General features: G+C 36.2%; 1 protein-coding gene across 11 annotated transcripts in view; it reads right to left on the bottom strand.

The window, feature by feature from the left end:
• Positions 1-8,161: 8,161 nt before the first annotated feature.
• CSNK1A1 (casein kinase 1 alpha 1) overlaps positions 8,162-20,401 on the bottom strand; it is a 49,473-nt gene continuing 37,233 nt past the window's right edge. For 2 of the 11 annotated variants that reach the window (XR_004477177.2, XR_004477179.2), the window contains 4 exons: positions 17,753-17,859; positions 16,526-16,674; positions 12,364-12,758; positions 9,391-11,624 (listed from right to left, as the gene is read on the bottom strand). Coding sequence is in view for 8 of the 11 variants with exons in the window: in XM_033406794.2 (XP_033262685.1) it covers positions 14,409-14,443; positions 16,526-16,674; positions 17,753-17,859 (291 nt within the window). In the remaining 3 variants the exon portion in view is untranslated. Of the gene's footprint in view, positions 9,037-9,390; positions 11,625-12,363; positions 12,759-14,315; positions 14,444-16,520; positions 16,675-17,752; positions 17,860-20,401 lie in introns of those variants that run through there. The other 9 variants (XM_004280365.4, XM_033406798.2, XM_033406797.2 and 6 more) reach the window with 6 other exon arrangements.

The raw sequence follows: 20,401 nt of genomic DNA, 5'->3' as shown, positions 1-20,401 counted from the left end.
CCTCCACATTTTGCAAGCGGCAAAATATATCCACTAGGCTTAATATTCTCCTGGCTGACAATGCACAGTATTACGGTATTTTCCTTCCTAATGTTGTTATAAATACAGCACATTTTCCTCTAAAGATAAAAACTGTAGACAAGTTGCATTTTTAAAGACATTACAATGTATTTATCTCACAGGGACAGATTATCAACCTTAAAATCCTACAAAGACTTGCTTTAATATGCAGTAGAACCCAAGGAGTCCTCACCACCACTGATATATGAAACCGTTATTGAAGCAACTTAGCTTCATGAATAGGACATTGCAGAGGGTTGAACTTGGTACAAAGGAATGAAGAAGATACTCTATTGTTGGGACTGCTCTGAAAACCATCCTATCAACAGCCCACCCTGCCCAACACATTTCCTTAAAGTTGAGTTTATGCTTGCTGCTTGGATTTTCTCAACTTATCACTCTCCTCTGCCCCTACCACTTAAGGTCATTTATGTCATTATTGTTCTCAGATCTCCTCCTTGATGGCAATGCAAGGGCTTGTGTAACTGTCTGGATAAGGACATGTCTGCATGGGACTTCTCCTACTAAACTTCTGTATTATTTCAACTTTTTGTAGAAAAATTATGTATGATTTACATATTACTCAGGTACTTCCTTATCCTTCAAAATGCAATCCAGAGATTATCTTCTCCGATTTCCATCTGTTCCACTAGTATTGAATCCATTTTGGTAACATCCCATATTGCATAGCCTCATGTGAACTGTCACCCCTGAATTCCCAGGGAGTGGCAGTGTCTGGCACTTAAAGAGACCCATTACATACTCCTTAATTACTAATCTGTTTTCAAGTAAAATTAATCCCTATTATAATTTTATCAAGTAAAATTACTTGATAATTTTAATTACTACTACTTAATTAGTAATTACTAATTTCTACTATTAATCTCTATTATCTATTAATCTCAAAACTTGCACTTTTGTACTCAGGCTTGAAAAATTATGCACACCATTATATAACACTCAAGATAAAGCAATAACTTAACATTCTTCGCCATTTTGCAAGGGGGCAGGATAGTCAAGGATATTAAAAATTGTCCAAAGTATTTACCTTCATGTTTTTTGGTAGACACACACACACACACACACACACACACACACAAAACCTAGAGGCTAATTTATTCGTTTTACTGTGTCTAGATCTAGACTAAAACATTACATTTTTAATGGAGTTGCATGTTAGCACAGTGCAAATCAGTTTTGCAGTTAATAAAAAAATATTTACTTAGCAACTGTTGAGAGCAGTTTCTAAAAATACCTACCTCCCACCTTCCAATCCCAAAAATCTAATACAGCACTTCACCACCACCAAGATTTGTGCCACTGTCCACTGGCAGAGAACCAATGGATGGTTGCCTGACAAAATTGTTTCCAATGGTTATTCAAACTATTTCACTTCTCTGCATCAGTAATGGTGACTGAATATGGTAATGGTAAGACAAGGCTACATTTTTCTACGTAATACATTCTAAACCATAAATGAAATTAACAGGCTATAAATGTACTATGGTACTAGCGGGTGAGAAAATACTAGTACATTAGAATAACCTACCTCTATAAACCTGTTTACATGGAACTGCTCCAAAATTGTAAACGAAATGTTTACAACCACAGGCAAAAATAACTTGATCAAATTTATTTTTTATCAAGAATGTGAATTTTATTTTTTAATATTTATTATTTATTTTTGGCTGCGGCATGTGGACTTAGTTGTGGCATGCACGTGGGATCTAGTTCCGACCAGGGACTGAACTCATGCCCCCTGCATTGGGAGCACAGTCTTACCCACTGGACTACCAGGGAAGTCCCTGAATTTTATTAATGCATCCTACTTACATTAGATATGGATAACATCTTAAACCCATCCAATACTAACAACCTCAATCAACAGTTTTAAGCTGATTTTTAAAAAATTAATTTCAATTTTTAATAACTCTTTAGCAGCAAAACTGGCTGACAATTTCTTTTCCTAACAACACACAGGTGAGGTACTTGGTGATAACTAGGTAAGGATTGGCTGATAGATGCAATATATATCTAAGAATCACTCTGGCTTAATGGCAAGTGCCACTAGGAAAACCATTTTTTTTTTTTTAATGTTAACTGTACTGTTTGGCCTAGGTTCTAGTCTTGGTTGTGGGAACTTGAGCACATCTGTACATCTTTTTGGGCTCCACATACATCAATTGATCTCTTAAGAGACTAGAGAATACAAGTTCCAGTATTTGGTCCTAAATGTGGACTCTACTAACAGCCCAACAGTTAAGTGGATGACTTGTTTATGAAACCCTTCCTATCATGTAATTTTGGATTTTAACTCCGCTCCTACCATCCTGTTTGGTACTCGTTTAAGACACACAGACAATATAAATTATGTTAAAAGGGGTATAGTTAGTTCTCATTTATGAAACCAAGAGTAACAGAAGTACCTCCTCCAACCCTCTGCTTTGGTATCTTCAAAAGTAAAATGGAGACAGGACTTACCTTAGGGGAAGCTGTGACAATTAGGCATATCCAGGTAAAGCGTTTAGAAAAATGCTTAGCATATAGCACTATATAAATAACATTACCAATCTCTAGGTTTAAAATGGTGAAAAACGGGAAGGGACACCACTGCTTAACAGTATGAAAAACTAAATAAAATCAGCTTTAGGTTGTGGCTCTGCAAAACTTAACTAAGCTGTCTTGCCTAAGGTAGTCCTACTGTCCTCAGTTATCCAATGGGAATAACAGTAACTGTTTCATACAATTGTTAAGAGAATTGAGATGATGTACATAATTTTGAAAATCATAAAGTTCTACATAAATTCAAATTCTGCAGGACTTTTATGAAAGCTTAGTATGCCAATCTTTAAAATGGGGACGATCATTCCATTTTCAAACTGAGAATGAGGTTCAAAAAAGCTAAGAATATTTTCTAAGTGTTCAAGCACTCAGTAGGTAGGGAGACACTTTTAAGACAATGTGAACGTTCTACTAGTCAAACCTGCGCTTGCCACTTTTTGCTAAATGACTTTTCTAACGCATCATTACTTTCACCTTTATTAGCTGACTTTTTACTTCCCCTTTTCATTTTTTATATCAATATGTAAATTATGTGTTCTTATTCGTTAAGTTGCTATCATTATTTTGCTAATGTAATTGATAGATTTGGCCAGTAAGAACCCTTCAAGTGACTCCTGTGTCCCTGCCAACATGTACCCATCACTTTTTGAGATTTCCTTTTTTTCTGGCAGAAAGAACGTTCCAGGTTCATCTTGTACTTTCTCCGCTCCAGCCCTGAAGTCAAACATTTCTCCAAGGAGCCATGGTTTCTTTTAGTATTTAGGAATCAAGATCTAGGTGTTAGGTGTGCTCACTGCTACTGTAATACCATGGATTCTAGGCAAGCCCTCAGTGAACACAGCTGGGAAGTAAATGAAACATTACTACATAGACACACACAAATACTAAACTCATTAAAGACAAAGGGTGAGGAACTGTCCCCAATTAAGACGCTACACAAACAACCAAAGCACAAGAACTGATCCTTTTGTTGGATCTGTGACAGAACTCCAAAAAAAAAAAAAAAAAAAAAGGTATGAAAGACACTGGGGTAATTGATGAAACTGAATAGACTGGACTAGAAAGCTGGGTCAATATTAAAAATTTCTGATTTTGATAATTGCACCATGGTTAATGTAATAACATCTTAGTTCTTAGGAAATTACACTTAGGTGTACAGGGTCATGATTCTGCAACCCACTCTCAAATGGCTAAGTGTATGTTTAAAGAGCAAATGTACAAACAGTAGAGTAAATGGTGCAAAATGTTAACAACTGTTGAATCTGTGTCATGAGCATAAGCAAATTACTATTCTTGTAATTTTGTTTTAAATAATATCAAGATAAATTACAAAATGAAAAAGCTTAAAAAGCACCTTGTCAACTAAAGGACTATATAAAACACAGGGTCTTGACGTGGTTCACTAAGATGACCTAGTATTAAGCTCTTGCTTGTCTTGCTGGTTTGAACAATGACTATATTATTTATTTAGTAGATAAATGGGCAATTTATTTCATCAATGAAAAGAAAAATTTTTATCTTGACTCCTGAGTATAAAGTTAAAGCAATCTGTGTTAACATTTTTAATGGCATCAAAGAAATGTAGATATGAAACACCTGAATTTTGCTAAAGGCAAATAAGAGTAGTTTTTGAAGGTTAGCAACTCAAAGAACTGCTAAATTTCATTTTAAAATGGAATGACCTCTTTCCACTTCCTCCAAATGAAACACAGTCACCATGTTGGAGAACTGAACCATACAAATTCCTCTAAAATACAACCACGATTCTTACTACTTTCAGCAGGTAAGATGCTTCACCATTTCTCATATGATTTTACAGCACTTCTCATGATTTTCTAAGAACAATGGGAGTTCAACCTCCGTCCTCTTTTCAGTCCCAATGAATGATCTAATCCTCCCTTGCTATATTCTCTTTGCTTGGACTCTCTGCATAGGTTAGTTTCCTATTCAGTCACAGGTATTCCACAACGCTTTTCCTTTTGTGGGATGATCCTGGTCTCTTACAACAACTTAAATGGGTTCCCAACCTCCAATTTATCCCTCAATCAATACTTTGTGGTCCTTCCAAAGGGCGCTTTCAATATTGTCCATTCTTTAAATGGCTCTGTATTTTATTCTCTACCCGCCACACTTACCTATCTGTAGTTCACATCTTTCATTTGCTGCTCCCCATCTAACGAATCTGCTCCCACACTTGCTTAGACTTCTAGCCTACTCTTCCAAAAGCCTTAAACAACGCCAAGAGTTAGATGTCCCTGCTAAGTGCTCCCACAGCATCCAAATGCTCACTCTTTAGTAATGGTAACTTAGGGGCACAAAATTGCTATCTCCTCTACTACACGGTGAGTTGTTAAAATGGAATTATCTTGGTCACCTTTGAATTCTGCAGCTGGTGCAGTTTCTGACACCCTAAAGTCAAACTGGAAGGTGCACTGTGATGGAAAACAGCTAAAATCATTTCTTCAAATTCTTCTTACAAATATTTACCTAAGAAAAATGCACATGATTGGAATGATAAATGGCCAGATAAAAATCCTTAATTTAACTATCAGATGAATAACTATGATTTATATTGCTCTGGCTAGCCTCCGCACGATGAAGGACACGGATCTATTGGTCTCTTTAAGACTCTCTCCACCTCCATTTTACTCTTCTACTCATGTAGGAGTCATCTAATGAGTTAGGTGCTTTGACTCTCAGGTCCTGGGTGGTACTGACACCAAATATCTCAACATTGCTCCCAATACTAACAACAATCATTAATATTACAAACATTTCTTCAAAATTCCAATCCAGATAGATGTACATGAAAGGCAACAACGTAGTAGGAGCTTCTTGAAAAACCTCTTTAAGTGATCTCGTTTGGTAAAAGTAAAAGGTATAATGAACAATTTGCCCCACCTGGCTGAAAAGGAGCAGAGACCAAACAACAGAATTAAGTGTGAATTCCCAGGTCTCTCAAACTTGCTGCACCTTTGTTCTCATCGTAGAACTCCAGCCACCGTGGGTCCACAGCCCCAAGTGACAGACACAGTGAATTTGACCAACTTAAAGTGTGTCTTGGGACAGCTAGCTTCTCTAACGGCTCTGATATTGCTCAACATTTCCACTATACCATTTGCATATGTCCTTAAAACTGGCCTAACATGTCATTTCAGAATATAAATCATTTTACTTCAACAATATACTATCTGATGATTAAATACAAAATGCATAGCCTGATTAGATCAAGTTACACTCAATTCATCGCCATCTTAGGCTGTGTGAAAGATGAGAAGTGCACTAAAAGTTTGTCAATAAATATATTCCAGAGAAGAGTGGAAGGTTTTTTTGGGGGGGAATCCCCCAAATGTTGTGAGCAACCATCACGTGATTATAGTATAGTCTCACTTCAAAAGGAACAGCACATCTGAGATACCTAAAATTTTTATGTTTGTAACATCTTACTATACCTCACGGACCTACTTACACGTTGGTCACACGGTTATCACTGCCTAAAAACCGACAAAGAGAAAACCTAAAATACTGCTCTGCTATCAGTCTGGCTCAGAGAGAGTCAACTATCTCACAAACTACTGGCAAATTTTTAGGAGGTAAGCTGAAAATATCTAGGCCACCCTCTCCCATGGTTCACTCTAGTTAATCTCAATATTTCAGCAAATTTTAAGAGAAAACTAGCTCAGTGGCTTGGATTCTAAAATCCTTTTGTTTGGTATTTTTATTATAATGGAATTAAATTTATAATTATTAAAGTATAATCTGCTCAAAACATTGCAAGGACTAGTAGAAATAAGAAAAATCTCTTAATATTTGTTGATAGAAAATAATAGTAAAAGCAATCCTCCAAAATTCCACTTGCAGGCCATAGGAGCATGAGCACAACCATATGGGAGGAGATAACCAGTCTCTCCCTTCATATATATTCTTTTTTATTTTCTTGTTATACCTTCCCAAAACAGAGACATTCAACAGTAGTTAGAATGACCATCTCCCAACATTTAAAAAACTGCACCCCCCAATGGGTGAACAAAGTAAAGAGCAGTAACCTAGAGTTCAGCTGAGTAAGCCACTGCGGAGCCTTAAGTGGTGAGGTCTTCCAATTTCAGAGTGATGTGTCTTCAACTTGTATCATCATTTTAGTGGAAAAACATAATTTAATTTTGGTGAAATGAGATTCATCTCCCGACAGGATTAGTAACAGCATTCACTGAATTTCACATTCTTCTTTTGTGAACTGTGAAGAAAATGAATGGTAGCTAGAAGATCAATGGTATTCCAGCTCCAGCTGCAGATGGAATGACAATATACCAGGACAAAAACACCTATATTTTGATTTACAAAGCTAACAGCAGTTTTAAATCTGCAACTTAATTACAGACCAACTACACCACAACCTTTTCAAATGGCAAAAATACAAAAAAGTGTTACAAAAATATTTCAGAAAAAGTGCATAGTCTAAGTGCATAGTAAATAAAAGCACTGAAAAATATCTTGCTAGAGGGAGTTCAGCTTGGAAAAGTTATTACCAAAGCTAAACATTTTTATTTTACACAAACTATACTCAAAAATAGCTTTAAGAGACTGATTTCTGGCTAAAAGTATCAAAGGGTTTATTAGTCAAGAAACAAATACCTTAACCAACACGGGTGGATAGAAAGGAAACAAAGAAGCTGCCTACCCCAAAGTTCATACTCATTAAGATTTCTGCAGTATGATGGTGCTAATATATCTTTTAATGGCAGAATGTGGTCATCATTGAATTAATTATTGCTAACGTAGTTTTCAAATGAAAAGAAAAAAAAAGGAAGAAAACAAACCTGACACAATCTGACCAAACACATGTCAATTTACAATTTCAAGGTTATTTTACAAAATACCTGCATTTACACAAATAGGCGCCTGGCAGCATTTTTAGACAAAAGTTCTTTTAACTTATCCTGATGTGCTATAAATGAATAAATTACACTAATGAATTAGTTATTAAGCTTTTCTTTCTCTTGGGTCAGAAAAAGAAAAGAGCCACACATAAGACTGAGAGATGAACTGCAGATAATTTATAGAAATGGGTGGGGGATAGGGAGGGTCAGCAATCACAAGAACCTCACAGGGTATGATGCTCTCCAAGGTTAGGAGTCAATCTGCTTAGAGCCAATCAACAAGGAATTTAAACAATAGCTTCATTTTGTAGTTAAACCCTTTAACGCTTTCATTCTTATTCAAAATCAGTCCAGCTGTTAGTATGAGGCTGCAAAAGTTACAATACCAAGTCCTGGCAGTTGCAGCTGCAGCACTAGGTATTGTGCCTACAAGTCATAAAAAAAGAAAAATGAAAGAATGCCTTTCCGCTTCAGGGAAAAAAAATATTTTTAAATAAAAAATCTGAGAAAAAGTCATGACACTAAATCTACAATGATTCGCAAAAGAATGTTACATAACAAATGACTTGAAGTAGTCTATTAAAAAATTGGGGAGATTTTGATTTCATAGTGAGTCAGCAAGGCATTTTTTTTGTTTAAAAAAAATCTCATTTCCTTAGAGAAACAGTTTATACTTTTTAATGAACTTGTAAACAAAAAAGCTCCCGTTTCAAAATAAAACAAAATCCCAGATCATATAGATGTTTACAGTGATTACATTTATCTAAGCAACATACATACATGTTCAGTTTAAGATGTTAACTAAATTTTTGTGACAAATATGCTTTTTTCTTGTTTTTTTAATACCAAGAACATTATAGAGTTAATGCAGAGTCCTAAGGATAATCTAGTAGTCACTAAGTTTTTCTTAAGTCTTCACTTTAGATGCTGTTATTTCTAGCACAGGTAAGCAGGCAGAGTCTTTCATATGCTCAAACACTGGAATCTTTGGTTGCTACCATTATCAGCTGGCTTGCAAACAAGAAGCCAACCATTTTAAGAATGTTTTAAGTGAACAACTTGCAAACCCCAGGGATGGATAAACCCTAAGAATGCACAATTGTGAGCATTTACAACCATCACAACTGTGGCTGAAGACTGTTCATGCCGTTCTTCTGAAATGAGATCTCAAAGCAGTATAGTTCAAAATAAAAGATCTTAACAAAAAATTGGCATATGCACAATTTCTCCACCAATTTGTGTGTCAACCATTTAGTTAACTTTTCCACTTGAAAAAATGCAATAGAAAACTGGACACCATGTTTCACTATCTCAGTTAATATTCACAATTACAGCGGCTACAACTCAGGACACAGCATCACCAGTGCTGCCCAGAGCCAGTTTATACTGAAATTAAGTTCTTTACACCAAGTAAATGGTTGTCCACAACCACTGGCTAGTGTACATAATGAACTAAAATTTCTAGATTTGGGGAGAAACAAATGCTGCTCCGATCATCTGCTCTGCTTCTTCTGTTCCTTGATTCATGCTTAGAAACCTATTAAAAAAAAAATCAAAACAGAAAAAAAAGAATGTTAAACTCCAAGTTAAAAAAATTTTCTTAACCACACCCAAAGTAGGGAAATAATTACTTTAGAATGGTAACTCATACGTTATTTTCATCTATTTGAAAATCACTAGGTCAGGTTAGCGTTTAAAATAAAAAAACCCGGAAACTTCTGTACTGGATGCCTCTAGGCAGAGTGGTATACAGTGAATTAAAGCCTTCCCGTCCAGCATACAGTTCTCAAGAGAATTAGTGGTAATTCCAATAAGCCTGTTTTTGTTTACTTCTGTATTTCTAGTACCTAGAATACATTGTGTTTATTAGTCAAATAAATAAAAAATAAGATTGCTTTATCAACTAGAAAGTAGTTTTAATCATACTGTGAGCAGGAACTTTTCTGTACATTATTTGATACAAACGAGGAACAAAAGGCTTTAATAATAAATGTATTCAAGGCATAATTATCTGAGTTATTCCACTGAACACAAACCTGGTAAGTATATGATTTTTATACAGAAACCTTAGACCTTTAAAAATTCTTTACGTCTGTCTATCAGTTACACTAGAGAGACTAGTTTTTTTACCACAGATTTGAAAATGTAAACGAGTGAGGCTTTCTGGCTTTACTTTCAAGCCTCCCCACCCTGTAAATACACTTCTCCTCCTCCACAAATCAGACCTCAGGGCTTCCACATAAAGGCAGGTTTGAATAGGAGGCTCAGGCAATAATAGCTGCATGTTCTATCTACAGCTGAAGGCAATCAGAGGAAATACACCCATTTCTAATACCTACAAGCTTTATCTATAGCTAAAGGGAATATGCTGTCTCAATATCATGAAAATCTCATCAGCACCTTCTCTCACCTACAGGCCTCCTTTAAGTCATCAACGACCCTTGGTCCAATCCCTCCTCTTATAGCCAACCTATATAGCTCATTCTAGCTCACTCTAATCACTCACTTCCTCAGCACAAACCATGTTTTTGTCAATCATAAGCTGCTCCTTTTTTGACACTTCAACATTTGCAGGATCATCTCCAGCAGGCTTTGTGGGATAAATGAAATAGTTCTGTAATTTACTTTTCATGCATGTATGCCTTGGTTTTTTCATTTGAGGGCAGAAAGTCATCTTCATTCATTTGAAAACTATATTGTGACAAGCTCCGAAGACAAAGATGTGAGTGTTATACTTCTGTCTCTCCACAGTGCCTTAACAACAGAGTAGGTGCAAAACAGGCTTTTGCTGCCTGTCCTAGCACTAAGTTCATAAAGCAAATGCCAAAAGTGAAAGATAATGAAATTTTCTGAAAATGTACTTTGCCACAGGAATACTACGTTTCTGATGCATGTTATTAAATAGGATTAGCAGTGTAAAACCACAAAAAGAAAAGGCTGTCAAATCAAACCTGAATTAAATTTTTAAAAATCTGACCATACACTGTAACTTAGTTCCAATGTTAAAATACAGGAATATTTTAAAGCAAATTAAAACTATGGATTAGCTAAATAGCAATGACCCTTATCCTGAGGAGCATTTGGTTTCAAGTCCTGCAATTATCATTAAATACAATAAAAATGTTTTCACAACCACTAAAATTGTTGGGTTTTCTTTTACTGTAGCTTTTTTACACAATTGCACGATACTGAATAATTACTGGTATCCCCCTACTTTTCAAAAAGTTCCCTTTATGCCACTTCACATTTTATGAAAGGCCTACATTAGTACCTGTTTTCACTAACCAAAGATTTTTTGCTTTTACGAAAAAAGCAAAAATAGCATTCAGCGTTTCACAGCAAACCTAGAGGCAGCACCCTGAGTAGTGACAATGGCACTCCTGAGGAGTGATAAAGGCACCGCCAAGTTCTTTCCCTGGGAGCTACCATCAGCCTCAAGCCGCCACAGCTTTGAACTGTGTCTGTTAGCATCTATGCATTATCTCAATTTATCAGCAACACGTATCCTAAGGTAACTGCTTCTTTGCTTTATGCCACTTTAGCTTAGGAAAGGTTTCGAATGCCCTACTTTCAGACAGGGGAAACCTGTACTATGTTGAATATCTAAACAGCATTAAAATGAAAACCACTGTCACTAACAAACTACAAAGAAAACATAAGTTACATTGTCAGTCAAAATATTAGAAAACTCTTGTGTCTTTAATAGGGATAAGAATTGTATCTGTTCATCTTTTAATCTGATATTTGAAGAACTGCTGGGTCAATTAATGATTACAATTGTTTAGGGGCTGGTTAAAGGCTAGCCTAACAATATTCCTGGTAGAATAGAGCAGTCAAATCCAGATTCAGACTGGCCAATGGTAGGATATTCCACCCAGGGATCAATGTTTTTCCGGTGAATTGTCCTAAAATGTTACAGATGCTTGTTTAGGAAAAATCTCAATAGGAGCATTCAGCAGGTATTCAAGATTCAATCTTCAAGTACTAAGTATTCTTTTCCTCAGTGTGCAATTAGTCCTTGGTTTGTCTTGTAGTTTAGGTGGTGTCTCCTGGTTTCTAAAGTCCAAAAACCCATCTTCACTGCAACAGTTAAAATAAGGAATGAAGGAATGAATCCCTTTGTTCCTAAAAGAGAGGGGGGGGGAGGAGTTAAAACAGGGTTGGAGAATTAATGTGACAAATTCAGGACTTAATAGATACATTTAAGTTTTCTTTACAAATCTGCGAAAGGAGAAAGAATGTTTATTTTTATACAACTAACCAGGAGATTCTATCCCTCAGTCTGAAATCTGGAAAGTATGTATCCACTCCTATCTGTAAATTAACTTCAGATTAACTTGATTTTGTTTTTCAACAGAACCACAAACTAGTTCAAAGATATATTTATGTAATAGTAAGGCTAGGAAGTTTGCGATGAGCTTTTAAAATTTAGAATCCTTTCACAGTATAAGACATAACTTTTAAAAATTAATTTTGACTATAATATTTACATTCACTATGCAAAGCCATTTATATTAACTAACTTTTCCTATAATATGCTTGTGTGGTTTTTCTGGTTGTATAGAATCAGAATCAAGCTTGGAGAATTCTGAATCAGACTGACAGTATAAAAGCTGAAGGAAAAAACAAAAACTAAAATAACTCTTCCTTTTCCACAGAAACTAAAAATGTATTTAGTTGGGAAAGATAAAGGAAATAGATTTTATTTTTATCACTACAAATAAGATAAATGACAACTTAAGTATAGCAGGTACATCATCCCTAAGCTGCATTAAAAAAAGACTGATGACCTGATTTATTTTGTCTTCTCTTTTACAGAATTAATTCTGCTACAGATTTCTAAGGATGCTGAATTTTAAAATACCTGTTACAACTGATTCCTTCCCCAACTGGTAGATGGTCTGCATTATACACCACTGAGTCACAGCAACACTGTACTCTTCTAGGTCTTCTGACAGTTGTTTTCAATCTGACAAGTTGAAAAGTTTGATAGGTCCAGCAAGCCTTCGAGATGTGGGCTTCAGATTACTTCAAATCAACTCTTAAGCACTCATCTTTATTTCCTGTTGGGTTATTTGGTTCTTTTCTCTCCAGCTTTATTGTCCACAGTGAAAAAAAGCTGACAAAAATTTCAGCAAACAGATGCAGCTCCCCGGCACCTCTTTGGATTGAGAGTATTCGGAGCAGAGCAGTCTCTCCAGATATTTCAAGGTCTTCCCCTGTGATATGGTTTACGTTGCTGAATGACCAGCCACGTTCCTAGCAGCAATTGGTGAAGTCAGAAAAAGTTAAGCTAGACATAAATGGTAAGTGAAGCCCAGTAAATACTGGAAGGTAAATCAAGGAAGACCATGAACATGTAGGATAATGTGATGGAAAAAATATTTCTAATCTATTAAATGCCAACAATTTGACATCCATGTATATTATGATAAAACTATGCTTAGTAGCAATGACTGGAATAGTGAACAGATGGGTTAAGATGATGAGAATAGTAGAATTAGGAGGGGATCCACCTTTGGCTTCACTACCTTCTGCAATTCTCCCCATCCCTGCCCTCAACTAAAGAAATGGTGAACTTAAGTGAATTCTGAATGTCCTAAAAATATTTTCTTCCTTTACTTCTTATATGTCTTGAAAAGTACTTTCCTTATAATCAAATATAGTTGAAGAAAAGGGAGTGAAAATGAATTTGGAAGTGTATCAGATGTATTATCTTTTGCTTTCCTCTTTAACGTGTATAAAAACTGTAACTGTAGTCTTGTGGTACCTGAGCACTTAAAACCAGTACAGATCATAGTGAGCATTAGTGGAGACGCCTTGTAGTCTTTTGATGGCCTTCAAAATGGAATATTTCAAAAGATCTTTTCTTTAGAAGAGTAAATAGAAGTCTATTACATATAAGTCCATCTTAGCTGAATTAAGTCAGACTTTAAAGTCTTTGCACATTCTTATTAGTAAACTGCTAAAACAACTTATAGCTTTCAATGGAAGAAGCATCAGATAAAGATTTTTCCAAAATTATCATAGAAAACATATTAGTAAAAGCGACCATTTGGGGGATTTTTTCCCCAGGAATGTATGTGTCTGCAATATAGAGATTTACTTGCTGAAGATCCATTTAAGATACTGAATCCTCTGATGTGGAAACCCCTGAAAGGGTAACTCGTGAATAACAAATGATATATTTAAAAAGCACATCTAAAATTTTAACTAGAAAAATGTAATACGATTTTTTTCATCACCACGGAAAAGATTTCTTGAAATCAATGAATCATTGAGCTCTTCCTTGAATAAAAGCTTACTGTAGGGAATCCTAAGAGAATATGCTTTCAAACACCCTTATTAGAGATTGGAATCAGGAGTAAGTAAAGCTAGAGCAGTTATTTTCAAACTCCAGGCTTCACAGGAGATTTCATACTGGATGACCCATATAATGGGGATGGGGTAGAGGTTAGTTAGGGGAAATAGACTCCCCATACTTATTTCATACCACCCTCAACTGTGCTATGCTTTCATGGCTTTATATATGGGGGGGGGGTTTGTGTAAGAGTTGTTTAGGGCACTAAGTTTTATATCCAAAATAAAATGAGTCAAAGATTAAAAAGAATTTTGTTCTTTGTATTCTGTGGAGTGGCATGTTTTAATTGCAAGCAATATTTTGCTTAAGAGTCAAAACATACTGCCTGGAAATACATTTCTGAAAGCAGTCAGTGATATGTGGTGGGTTTTATGAAAAGTCCAAATTTTCAAGATTTTACAAATTCATGTCTGTGTGATATTTGTATAACCCCAGTGTCTAATAATGCTATGAAATTTTTGTAAGATTTTAAATTGCTTTTATGAAAAATACAATACAAAATAAGGATTAAACTTAAGTTTAATTACAGTTTTTTCCAATGAAACATACTAACTCAGTGGATCCAACTTCTCATCTTTAAGACCTAGATAAGGCAGGACAAAAATTTTGCTTTATTGAGTAAGAGACACACAGTGAACTAACAAGGAAACTAGCTCAAAATAAGGTAATTCTTTCTGAAGGCTGCTGAATGCCTGAAGTGCAATGTTCTAGGTCAGATGAGATTTCAACCTAATTTTCGTTCTAGAAACTGCAACTTGTGATGATCCTATTATCCCAGCTAACTTTAGTCAAAAACTGGTTTCATTTTGTGAGAAAAAGCAAATACACTGTAGGTGTCAGGTCCTCAGTTTAGAGAGTCTATGTGGTCTTACCTAAATGGCAGGACCACTTCTCAGCAATACTAGCCACCTACCTCATTAAGAACCTGTTGACAATATGATTAGTTATATAATGATTAAAACATTCAAAAGGGACAATTAAATTCCAACTATGATGCAGAGGTAGAGCACTGGGCAAGCATTAGTGTTTGTTATCTTGAGTTCAAACTTCCTCATCTAAGAACTCCCACTACATTAAACCTCCAACTGTGGATCCTTCCCAGAAACGTGGAAACGAAGTACCTCAACTTCATTCCTAATAGATGAGCTGCTGGGAGGAGGATGACATCAGTTAACTATACTACTTGAAAAGTATCCTCAGATTAGAGCCTATTTTTAAATTATAAAATTTTTTAATTGCAACAGTAAAAATATGGACCAAAGAAGACCAAGTTCAGATCAGAGCAGTGATTCGGAAATTACGTAATTAGAAACCAAAAAACAAACCTTACCTGCCCACCACTTCCAGGAAGTAGGCAGGTATCAGGAGGTAAGCCCCAGAAAGGGGAAAAGAAAAACAGACAAAAAACATAAAACACAGGAGTTGAACTGCATGGCAACAGTGATAAGAAATGGCACTGTGCCCTAACAGTTCTACTCCTTAGTAGCACTAAGAGTGCCAGAGAGATATAGAAAGGAAATAGACTAGCAGCTCAGTGGCATTTGCCCCAGTTTGTTTTTTTTTTCAATTTGCGAGGAATAACTGCAGAATTCAATTTTACAGTAGACCCCTAGACCCTGAATATTTGTACAATTAAAAAAAAGTAAAAAAAAAAAAAAAGTAACGCCCTAAGAAAAAATCATTTTGAAATTAAGAACACATGTAAGCTAAGCAGCAACTAAAAGAGAGATTTATTTTTGTGATAAGTAAGGATGTATCGAGCTCTTCAGTTATTTGAGCATTTAAGAGAGTAAATGAGGGCTTCCCTGGCGGTGCAGTGGTTGGGAGTCTGCCTGCTAATGCAGGGGACACGGGTTTGAGCCCTGGTCTGGGAGGATCCCACATGCCGCGGAGCGACTAGGCCCATGAGCCACAACTACTGAGCCTGCGCGTCTGGAGCCTGTGCTCCGCAACAAGCGAGGCCGTGACAGTGAGAGGCCCGTGCACCGCGATGAAGACTGGCCCCCGTTTGCCACAATTAGAGAAAGCCCTTGCACAGAAACGAAGGCCCAACACAGCAAAAAAAAAAATTAAAAAAAAAAATAAAAAAAAAAAGAGTAAATGAGGTGCTCTGCAACTGAGAAGACAGACACTTCGGGGGCAATGCCAGACTCACCTCTTGAACTTAGATCATGTTCACAATTTTCCATTTTTAATTCTAAAGCATTAACATGCAGAAAAATTCTTAACACTGTTAGTTGGAAAGAAAGTCAAAATACCATGGCTAACCAGATTCATTATTAAAAATCAACAAGTGTTAGGTCTAGGATTTTGGATTGATTGATTATACCATATTCCCAACACCAAATGTTTATTTTGGAAAGGGTTAATGAATGAGTAAAAAAGATGCAGTTGTTAAAAATGACCCAAAATCCCAAGAGAAATGATAATAATATACACACATATATGTATATAAAAATACATATACATATATATGAATAAGGACATTTGGGTTTAAAGTTAGTAGTCAAATTTTCCAAGGACGTCTTTTTTTTAAAACAAAGAGCCAGATTTTTATGTATTTTAAAACCACCTCCTCGATCTAACACTGTTAGAAATGGATGAATTACCCAATTTTGTGTTCAATTTTTTTCCCTGTAACGTCACTTGGTTCTTGGCTACTAACCTTTCATGTTACTCTTGGTTTTGTCAGTTTGCTTGCCTGTGGGGGTTTGGGCCTGCTGACCCTGCCCACTTGAAGAGGCTGCCTGCTGTGCTGCTTTCTGTTTTAACATTGTCCAATCAAATGTGTAGTCATATTGGTGATTCAGGGTCCTGGAAAATATAAAATTATGTTAACCCATTATTAATAGGGTCCAATTAAATACTCCACAGAACTTTCAAGACAGTGAGAGCATTTTTTAAGGAAATGAATATCTTCTCTTAAGTATGGTAGCTTCTACAAGATTTCTTTCCCTATAGATGACTTACTGTTCAGTTAATTCCACTTTTTACATGTCTCAACTGGGGGGAAATGATGTCACCGCTTTGGTCTGCTGTATTCAAGAATAAATCCTCTCCCTTTTCAAAAAGAAGCTGCCTTTAAACTTTCTTGAAATGAGCAAGGGAGTGGGAATGAAAGGCAGCCATGAGGGAATTCTCTGGCAGTCCAGTGGTTAGGACTCTGTGCTTTCACAGCCGAGGGCGTGGGTTCAACCCCTGGTCGGGGAACTAAGATCTCACAAGCGGCACTGTGCAGCCAAAAAAAAGGCAGCATGAACAACAAAAACACTGAGTCAAGCTGTCAGTTATGGGGGAATATTCTTAACAGAAGGTATCCCCTAAAGACACATCAGAGTAGACGTGAGACTGTAACTTTGAGAGGGCGATGTCTATGCTGGTGACTTGGGAAGACTTCTCTAGGATTAGAGCATCATCCCTAATTCTTCTCTTCCAACTAAGATTTTGAGCCACATGTACTTTATTTTTTCAACACCAATTTTGGGTTGTATACCTAGGGATCCTAGAATTTGGGCCTACTTCCACAATATCATAAACTCCAATTACTGCCTGATATTTTAATTGCTATTCATTTTGGTATTGAGCAGGGTTGTCTACCAAGTTGGAGAGTCCCAACTGCCACCAACAGTCATTTGTATCTAATGTGAATTGTGTAACTATTGTGGAAAACTTATATTCTACTTTGATTTAACAGTTTCTCCATCCCAAACGAAAATATTTCAAGGACATTTGGAAATGGAAAAATGTCAAACTCACAGTTTCTTAACATTTCATTCACATTTCATTCACTCACACTGGTTAGACCCACTTTTACTTGCTACTTGTCAGAGTAGATATGTTGGGCAGACTGAACTAATTTCCCTCACTGGAGTTTATAGTCTTAAAAACTGACCTGAAAAGAATGCGGAATAGCTGCCTCAGGTACATGTAATCCGGGGCTTCCTCAAAGCGCAGCCCACGGCAATAGTTTAAGTACATGGCAAATTCTGCAGGAAATCCCTACGAGTTCAAGAGTTAAAACACAAAATTAAGACAACAACCACAAAAAACTTATTTAAGACAGAAAAATCAATGTATTTAAAAACAAGCAAGAAATGTATTTAAGGATATTTTACTACTTTGCTAGAAGATCTGAGAACCTAAATAACAATAATATGACTTGGTATCCTCATAAATTTGACAAAATTTCTTCGTCCCCACCACCTTATTACGTACTATATCTTTTAATATTGGTAGAGGAAATATATATCTTTTCCTTGCAGTAACAGGTTCTTAAATAATTTAGATATCCCACTTGTTAACCTATTATTTTATCAATGTACAATAAGTGCATAGCAATAAAGAATAAACAACAAAAATGAGGCCAGTAATGTTCTTTGCCAGAACAGGACAGTGAATGGGTATTCTCTCTCCATTCTGAAATTACTTTCTTTTTAAACAGCAGTACAGACCTATATAAAGAGAAGTAAAATCAAGAGTGCAATTATACAAAGCAACCATTGTTATGATATGTATCAATCCAATACCACACCCTATGAATATACTGGGTTTGTCTTTTCTTTTTTCCATAATCCAATGCTTCCTCCTATGAATAGATTGGGTTTGTCTTTTTTTAACATAACTGTTATCATACTGCATACATAATATATTCCCTTTTCCATTAAAAGATTGCAAGCATCCTTCTATGTCATTTCTAACCTCCGCATCAACTTTTTAGAAGTTCATGGCTGGATATTGTTTGACCTAATGAATACATCATAATTAACATGTTCCCTATAACTGGACATTTAGAGGATTCCATTTTTCTCTATTATAGACAATACTAAATAAGTACATCTGTGGTGTAAACTGTTTCCACGTTTGGTTTCTTGGCAAAGATTCTCAAAGATGTATACAGATGTTTTTTAAGGCTGTAGATATTAGTCACCAAAAGGATTTTGCCATTAGGAACCTAGAAATGCAAAGTATTTAAACAAAAAAAATCCCCACATCTCCTCCCTTTGAGTAAATGTGAACGTGAAGGAAGATGAGTTAAAAGAGGCGGTCTCTTCCCAAAATCTTATGATTTTGAGAAATTTCTCACATCCACAGGTAGGGTAGAATGTATATATCCACAACATTTTTTATTGATTACAGTGATGGAAACAAATTTAATTTTTACAAAGTACTTTCTTAAAAATTTATTTTATCTATTTTATTTTTAGCTGCGTTGGGCCTTTGTTGCTGTGTGCAGGCTTTTCTCTGGTTCTGGTGAGTGGGGGCTACTCTTTGTTGTGATGTGCGGGCTTCTCATTGCAGTGGCTTCTCATTGAAGAGCACGGGCTCTAGGCACGTGGGCTTCAGTAGTTGTGGCACGGGGGCTCAGTAGTTGTGGCTTGCGGGCTCTAGAGCGCAGGCTCAGTAGCTCGGTAGTTGTGGCACACGGGCTTAGTTACTCCACGGCATGCGGGACCTTCCCGGACCAGGGCTCAAACCCGTGTCCCCTGCATCAGCAGGCGGACTCTCAACCACTGTGCCACCAGGGAAGCCCTCAACTTTTAATATACATTCACAGTCTGTATTAATAGCATTCTGCATTTATCAAATGAACTTCCTTCTACAAAAGAAAACTACCAACATGATAAGCATTTCATATGTAAAGTATGAACTGTCGCTAGACCATGCCGCTGGACCATAAGACTGAAAACAATCTCACTACTTTATAGTAATACCTAATACTTCGGTGTTCACTGCACCCTGAATCAATTATATGTGTCCAATCCAGAAGACAAATGTAGTTCACAATTTCCAGATCAAAATTAAGATGCTGCACACAAGCAGAGAATGTACTAAATCCTCCCGTTCTCTTCCTGAATATTTTATTCATTAACCTAAAATGTATTTCATAATTTAAAACAAATCCCCAAAGAGTCTCAGAAAAGATCATAAATTTCTCAACCCGTCCCCTCTGTTTCTGTAGATATGCAGAAAGAGAAAGCAAATTTGTGGATGGGGAGACTCATAAAGACATCACCATTTACTCCCTTCCAGAGTACTATTTCAACTCATGCTGATTTCTCCCTTCTACCACACCAATACGTAATTATATATTGTTTTCTAATTATTTCAGGTATGCAATTGTCACAAAGATGACCACGTGGTCTTCTTTCTACGGAAGAGACATTATGACAAAAGTATCTTTCCACTCTCAGCTCACGTGCCTCTCTTCAAAGTTTGAGATTTCAGAGAAATGAGCCAGATTCAAACTGCCATCTATACTGTTGGACACTTTCTATTTCTGGATTGTTCTATTCTGCTTGCCTTTGTTTCCCTAATTCCTTGATATGCCAATTGTGGATATCCTTTCTTCTCTGGCACCAGTTTAAGAATAAGGGGAATATTTCTTAACTTAATTTTCTCATAAATTGGTTTTGAGGTTTGGAATTGAGGTTCTATTAGAAAAGTTTACCTCCTTATTTTTCCTCCAATTTAAAACAGATCATAGGGCCTAAACCAGAAACATAAAACAATTATTTTAAAATGACTCATATATTCAGGTCAT

Source organism: Orcinus orca, chromosome 3 (genome assembly GCF_937001465.1).
Source record: "Orcinus orca chromosome 3, mOrcOrc1.1, whole genome shotgun sequence".
Classification (NCBI taxonomy): Eukaryota; Metazoa; Chordata; class Mammalia; order Artiodactyla; family Delphinidae; genus Orcinus; species Orcinus orca.
Note: the sequence above shows the minus strand (reverse complement) of the source record. Positions and strands in the feature narration are given on the sequence as shown.